This window comes from Ceratina calcarata, unplaced genomic scaffold (assembly GCF_001652005.2).
Source record: "Ceratina calcarata isolate Rehan_Ccalc_2016 unplaced genomic scaffold, ASM165200v1 scaffold174.2, whole genome shotgun sequence".
NCBI classification, from domain to species: Eukaryota; Metazoa; Arthropoda; class Insecta; order Hymenoptera; family Apidae; genus Ceratina; species Ceratina calcarata.
In genome coordinates, this window is record NW_017138784.1 from 21,259 (window position 1) to 29,057 (window position 7,799).

The 7,799-nt window shown below is 37.3% G+C and overlaps 1 protein-coding gene across 2 annotated transcripts in view; it reads right to left on the minus strand.

Moving 5' to 3' along the window:
* Positions 1-6,015, minus strand: part of LOC108632791 (broad-complex core protein isoforms 1/2/3/4/5) — a 25,699-nt gene extending 19,684 nt beyond the window's left edge. The window contains exons 1-6 of one of the 2 annotated variants that reach the window (XM_018037586.2): positions 5,453-6,015; positions 4,268-4,462; positions 3,925-4,179; positions 3,705-3,840; positions 3,476-3,592; positions 15-1,572 (exon numbers count right to left, since the gene is read on the minus strand). In XM_018037586.2, the coding sequence (XP_017893075.1) occupies positions 1,094-1,572; positions 3,476-3,592; positions 3,705-3,840; positions 3,925-4,179; positions 4,268-4,462; positions 5,453-5,641 (1,371 nt within the window). In that variant the 5' untranslated portion in view covers positions 5,642-6,015 and the 3' untranslated portion in view covers positions 15-1,093. Of the gene's footprint in view, positions 1-14; positions 1,573-3,475; positions 3,593-3,704; positions 3,841-3,924; positions 4,180-4,267; positions 4,463-5,452 lie in introns of those variants that run through there. The other variant, XM_018037585.2, reaches the window with a different exon arrangement.
* Positions 6,016-7,799: the final 1,784 nt, after the last annotated feature.

Below are 7,799 nucleotides of genomic sequence, written 5' to 3' on the forward strand. Positions count from 1 at the left end.
CGGAAATATCATATTTTACTGTAAAGAGATAAGTAAAAATGGATTATACTTAAATGTACTACGCTAACATTAATATGGAGAAAAGTGATGAATTGAGCTCTGTAATATCACATTAGAGCGTATATATAAAGAAATTCGTAAGAAAAGCCATCCCGGACACGGGCCTTCTTATAATATATTAAATTCAATCTGCTGCATCACGGTGGTTTCCCATCGATAACTGTCAATAATAAATCCTCTGTAAATCTGTTTGAGCTGTAAAATCGGTTGGCTGTCTATTGCACCGTTAAACTGCTACGCGGTGAAAAATATATTATAATATGTTCGTACGTCATCCTGGGCGTTTCTGTGCGTGTCACCCAGTCGTGTGACGTAATTAATAAAGTAAATATAATCCTCTGTAAGAATATAATATCGTTGTAAATATCTGTAGTCTGTATAACACTGTATAGCATCAAATAAAACAACAAGTTATCCTGACTCGCGGAATAATCAGTACGAGGTGGGATGGCTGTGTCCACTTGCGACGGTTATTTGCGGTTTCTTTCATCTTTTTCTTTTGTGTTTCTTCTTCTGTTTAAGGAATATTTCTCGCTTTTTCTTACGACGAATAGGCACGGCACCTTTTGCGAGTTGTTCTTTAAGAACTATTATTTCGTATCGATTATCAGAAGACGTTGCGAAGAGTTTGTTTCATTTTACAAATTGCTGCGTGGACAGCTTGAACGTAACTTCGGCGAATCGTCAATAGCATATAGTGTTTCTATTTCAGTTGCAATCTGTTTGTAATTTAAGGATCTGGACATTAAAGCGAGTCTTTACAATCTTATGGGCAAGAAAAAAGAATTTCATACTCGTTTGTAACGAAAAATACAAATGATTGAGCAGTTACTGTTACTAAAAATAGTCAGATAAAAATTGTCTAACGCGCTGTCCATCGCAGCAAGAGTCGTTAATCTCTCCGCGACGTCTTGGTCGTTCTCCAAAAGACTATTTAAAACTTCACTTGGAGTTTATGGTTGCCAGAATTAACTGGCATTAAGTCTACTCAACCAAAAAATTATCACAAATGGCCCGAAGAAACTAAGGCGCATTAGTGGTATGCAGCGTCGAACTGCTGCATCATGCTGCTCTGAAAGTGCTTTGATTCAGCATTGGTCTGGTTGACCTCGTAAGCATCGTCTTGGAATACTCTTGATTTATTTTCCAAAGTAACCGTGGCTGTGCCCTCGTCCAGGGTGACTCGGGGCGCGGAGAACGACTTAACAGCGTTGTCTGTCTGAATCTGTAGATGGGTCGTCTGCGCTCCGGTCGGTTGTTGCGTCTTCGGCTGTTGCTGCTGGTAGATCTCTTCCTGACGATGCCTGTCTGCCACGCTGAGCTCGTGGAAGCTGACGAGGTGTCTCTTCAGGTAGAGCTTGGTCTTGAATGGCTTGTTACAGAGGGGGCATGTGACACTCTGAGGGTTGTGGATCAGGCGCATGTGCTGACGCAGGTTCGACAAGTTACTGTACATGCGGTTGCAGACAGGACAGGGGCGCGGGTCCAGCGAGTGCAGTTTGCGTAGGTCAGCTGCAACACACACACAACTTGCTCTAACCCGGTAGAGGCAGCACGGAGAAGGGAGTTAATTTTGTCTTTTTTTTTTTTTATTTCATTGAATGGATTCATGGGTGGGGTCTCCGATTTGCCAGCCACCACCGGACAGCAACAACCAGCTAAGAAACCCTAGCCACACGACCTTCGTATGCTCTGCCTAATCTAGCAATGGGATCAACTTCTAAGTTTCAAATTTACTCAATTCTTTATATTAACAACTTTTGCATTTATGATTTAAATGAACATAACATTTATCTATTTATTTATGAAACTTTTTTTTGATCAAACAGTTATAATTTGTTCATGTGGTACTTTTAAATCAAAGCAAGACTGCCACGTTCTATAAAAGTAAAAAGCAAAAATAATATCTGCTGATCCCATTGCTGTTTGTCGTGTGTACAACGATATCGCGCGTTTATAACGCGCACACATCGGAGACAAATGGTAAGCGTATGTTATTGGGACATGAGGCGTGAGAGCTCGCGCTGCATCCTCCGAGATTATTATACAATTGTGTCTTGACAACAACACCCTTTCACGTTTACAAATTTGATTCCAATTAACACATAAATCTTTTTCGTTTCTAATGATATGCATAGTTATTGCTCTGAACATAATAAAACAGAAATGAACACACACGATTATTTTTTCTAACTCTGTTATGCAGATGTTTATATTTTATTTGTTCGTTTAGTTTTATAATAAAATAATATTAACAACTGTTTTCGATAACAAAATTAAAAATTAACAGAACAACGAAACCATATGAAAAATAAAACCCCAAATTTTTAGGCCTTTTAAATATGATAACTCTTGAACTGCCACATGATATGATTAGTGAAGCAAAAATATTAATCTGTTCTTTGTTTAATTACAACACCATGATTAAACATTGACCGTAACCAAAAAGCTCGTAACAAAATTTAGCGTAAAGCAACGAGAAATTTCGCTATATTTCAAGTCTGGGTGTTCCGCCAAAGGATATGTATGAATATAGATAAAAACAACGCCAATTAGACAAAATACTAAATAATTGTAATCCAAAATAAAAGACTGATACTCCAAAACGAGGGATGCGTCAACGAACGTGCCGCTTCAAAGATGTTAAAAATGCAAAGTTATTCGACATTTTCAATTGGCGTAGCTTCCAAAGGAGAATAACGGAAATCGTAAAAAGCAACAGGCAGGTTGTTTTACCAGGCGGAGGGATTTATTTCTCTAAATAAAATATTACAAATTATACTATTTCCCTCCCACTGTTTAAATATCTTATTGATCGGTGGTACTCACGAGACTTTGCATTCTCAAATAATAAACTTAACAGAAAAAATAAATGATAATTCATAAATAAACGAATAATAAGTAAACGCGATGTATATAAAATCTGTTTATGAAAATTATTTCGTTCTCGGCATCACCTCCAACTCTGGCAAACAATATAAACAGGTAGAGAGCCCGAGTATGTACACGCAGCTGACTTTCTCACACAACAGCCGCAAACTGCACTCTCCTGGATAAAATCAGAAAATTGCCTCCGAGTGTCAAATGTCTCTTCTCTTCCTTTCTCTCCGTCACACTCGCTCTCACACATTCTCCCATTCTCTCCGTCTCTCTCCCTTTTGTCTCTTGTACTCTTTTTCTACATACACGCGTGTACACGCATTCTTTCGTTCTCTTTCTTACCCTTTCTCTCCTACCGCCTAACAAGAGCTACCGAGCTACACGAGCTTACCATTTCAAACCGAGGCTCTCCTTCTCCTTCCGTCTTTATATTCGCATCCAAAAAAATCTCCGACATGATCGACTAGGTTGTTGCTGTTTGTAATGGTGCTCGCAACTACCAAATAATTAGGGTTCGGGACGGACAGTCACTTACCTTGCTGCTCTTGATTTAGCTCCGTGTTTCCGGCATGAGATGGTCCTGGCATTCCACCTTCCAAAGATCCGCTGCCCCCACCTCCGCCGCCACCTCCCCCTCCTCCTGATCCACCGCCTACAAAAATTTATATCCACTTAGAAATATAAATCCTACTTCTTTACTGTAATTGTTAACAGTTTATTAGATTTTATCGATGAGTATGCGATACAATATCCATCGCAATTACCTTGATAAGAAGGTGGATAAGATGGTAAAACTTCCATGCCACCATCAAGGCTAAGAAAACCACTTGGCAGTGTGTTGACCTCCTGCTTTGGAGAACAATCATCGTCGCTTCCATACTCTGGTAATTCTATTTTTGGCTAAAGAGAGAAACGCGAAAATTATATAATCATTGTTTCCTGACATCTCGTGTTGTATAATACGTATATTGTAAAAAAAGTTACCTCAACAATATCGAGATCTTTGTAACAGTCAAGTTGAACCTGTGGCTCAATTAATGGCCGTGTGCGTGGCGTTCCAGTTGCACAGGCCGCCGCAGCTGGTACTGGACTAGATATTTGAGGCGAATCACTTCGTTTGCACAGCCTTTTTAACGGTGGAGGACTTGTGGTTGGTGGTGTTTTGCTACGGTCCTCCTCCAAGTTTGGTGAGATCAGCCCACGGCCGTTTGATGCGTGTATGCTGTTTGTTTTCAAATGCTAGAACCGACCAAAAATGTTTAGTTGCATTATTGAATTTCAATTAGCTGTGGTTCAGTTCAGATGGATTAATTCTGTGAAAACAAACCTTTTCGTTGTTGTGCTGATTATTTTGGGAGTCGGTGAGGCCACGGATTTGCAGAGATTCTGCGGTTCTTAGAAATGTAGGCAATTCTGCTTGAGATATGTTAACCTCTCCAGCATACATAAACTCCAGAAGCGATTGCAGGTGTTCAAATTCCACATCACGCATAAATATTATCGGATGTTTGCATGGATTTGTCTTTAAATATAAAAATAACCACAATTTCATTTTATTTGTCACAAATGAGACGTTCGTTGGGCTATGATTCGCAAGATCAAATGATAAATCCACTTGTTATCAAACATATGTTAAATAGCAGTTTGTTATACAATGTTTGATAATTAAAGTTGCAATAATAATAACTGAGGCTGACTTTAATGCTAAAATACAGAAACTATAAGAATAAAAAGAATACTCTTAAATCAATGATTAGACTTCAGAGATTCAATTTTCTATAGAAGTAGATAAGTTCATTATTGTGTTTCTTAATATGAAAAAATCCCATTGAAGTACAAGAGTAGATAATTCCTGTTTCTTAACAACCGAACAATTACTTACAAAATTATATAATTGCACTTAATATGTCTCAAGCTGTTAATGAAAATATGAAATATAATTCTTCATATTATTTATTTTGCAAACTTAAAACTATGAGTGGATATTTATAATTACTTTTTAATTTGATCTTATACTCTTGTACGCTAAATCTATTTCATAACTATCACAAATACACTGACTATAAATATTAAAACCTTAAGATATATACGAGTCACTTGTATTGAAAAGCTATGTTCCAATTAAGACTTTTATTTTATAGTTTTCATATTATAATTCTCAATACGTATAAAAATAACGCATCGGGATTGAATAATATTAAATAAAATTAAATAAAGCCAGCTGCATTTGAATCAGAAAGAGCAGTGATTATTGACAAATAAATAGCAGCTAGGCAAAAGAGTTAACGTGCAAATGGTGTATGGTGATATATAGGAACATTACGACATACTGTCACAAAATATGCATGAGGATTAACGAACAAGAAATGTATTTCGGTTATGTCTAAGGCGAAGCATGATTGTCAAAGAAGGTAAGAAGGATCAGGTAAGGGGAAGGGAAGAGGGTGGGGAGGGGAAAGACGAAGCTCGAGCAACGAGCACTGAGAGAAGCAAGGCGGGGAAGGTTTCTAACCTTGAATAACTCCTTGAAGTAAGGGCTGCACGCGGAGAGGACAACCTTGTGCGCCTGGAGACGTCTACCGTCGCAGGCGAAGGTGACATCGACGAAGTCCTCGTCATCCCTGAGGGCCTCGAATTGGCTGGTGATATTAGCTTGAAAGTTGTTCCAACGCAAGCAAAACTGCTGCTGGCTATCCGTCATTCTCCTCGTTCGACTCCCTTCGACCACCTCTCTCTCCCTCGCTCTTAACCCGAGAGCCCCCCACCACCCACCCTCTGTCCGTCTCTCTCTCACTTTCACCTTCTTCTACTTCTGTCTTTTTTCCTCTTTTTCTTTCTTACTGACTGCACCGTTGTCCCTTCCTCGTGCACACTTTGACTTCTCAAGTGTATCTTTCTCTGTCTTTCGTTCTCTCTTTATTTCTTGCAGAAGACACTTTAGAAATTTTCGAATGATATTGAATATGAAAGATTCATCGAGACGAAGAGGGTGAGGGTGGTTCCGCAGGTCAGGCCTGTTTTACTGCACCCTCGTGTTACTGGTTTGAGATGAGGCTCTCATTACTCTGGAAAAAAAATGGCAGGTGCAAAAAGTGCAATCGATGACTGAAGAGGAGGTGTGTACGTGGGGAGAATCGATAGACGGCTTACCAACATTAAGAGATAAATAAAGTACATATAGTACTTTTTCTGGACATTTCATTTCATAAACATCGATATCGTATTTATTCGGATTTGACGACCATACGAAAATTCAAAATTATGCTTAGTTACGATTCAACCGATGCAGTGCAAAAGTATTTTTTGTTTCTTTTAAAAGCTCTCTTAATCGTATTAAGTTACTAGCAACGCACCTAGAGATTTCACATGTTCTCTTTACTTCTTTCTGTTCTTCCAATAAAATTGTATTATTCTATCTCTCTCGCAGTCTAATCTTTCCTGCTAGCTTTGAGTGTTAAAACTTTTAAATATAGCTGATAGAATTGATACGTAAGGGATTGAACGAGAAATGCATATTTTATAATGTTCTGTATAATTTTTCATTGTGCAAAAAGCATTTGATTGGTTTTAATTGCTTTCTAGTAAATTTTTCATTGAATTTGTAACTTTTTTCAACGGATTTCTTAAAATAATTCTGTGCTAATCATTTTACATTAGATTTCCAACAGTTCATAGGTCGTATTATATAATGAACTACAGGAAATATATATATAAATATAAAATGGTATTCGTGCACATATCATTGTACTTAGTAAATACAATAAATATTTAAAAAAAAAAATAGTTTCTTTGACATCTTAAATAATATTTACAAATTACAATTATGTGATAATCTGTAAACAATCTTTCCTAAGCGCTGCATCCGTAACATAATCATTTGCACGTGCGTTTGAAAAACGTAAACCTTGAACTTCCGATTGTGAGAGAAAAAGACGAAGAACATTAATTATTCCCGTGACTTAAGATAGTTGTTCTAATTCCCGTCATGGTCTAATTTAAACTGAATTTTACCACCCGTTATATGAATATCTTTGTAGCAGAATAGCTTCGGACAGCTTCGGGCTGTCATGGACGCCCGAATTTTGTTCGTAAAGTAATTCTGTTTAAAATTTCCCTCTTATAACCTATCGCGATAGATGTGAACGATTTTGTAAAGAATAGAACGCATGATAACTCCGGAGAACTGACAGTTATGTGACGCAAGCGAAAATGTCAGAAAGACAGGTGAGATTAACGCTCCTGTTTCTCATTACATTTCCTTGTTCCTTCGATTTGTTATTCCTCATTTTCTAATATTTCGTCACTGAACATTTGTCGGAGCGAACTAAACTCATTGAAAAATAGAATCTGGCAAAACGTTTTCGACTATTGTTTTTAACCTCGTTTTGAAAGGTTACTGCGGACGACTCAATCGATACATTGTCCTCGAATTTTGTTTTCCTGAGAAACAATAAGTGTAACAAACTGCTTCTCGATTAATCCAAGTGTCCCTTATCATTTCTAAATGATTTTTCTCAGTATCGATACGCTTTAATTTTTCTATTTCGAAAGATACGCTAGTGAACGAGAAATAACTGTAACCTTCATTAGGTTAACCTTTCTTTCAAATGCGCTTTTTAAATTTGTTTTGAATTAACAGTACTTTATTTTACATTCTTTGTTTGTGCCTCTAAATCGTGGATTACGAGATAAAATCAACCAATTTATACCGAATTGAGTTTGTACTCTTTGACATGACACTGTATAAATTCCACTTGTTAAGTTTCAAACAAAACGTGTACCTCGAAATATTTTTAAAACATAGAGATTGACAGAAATAGAAGTTCCTTATATTCTTATCAAATTTGAGTGACATACAG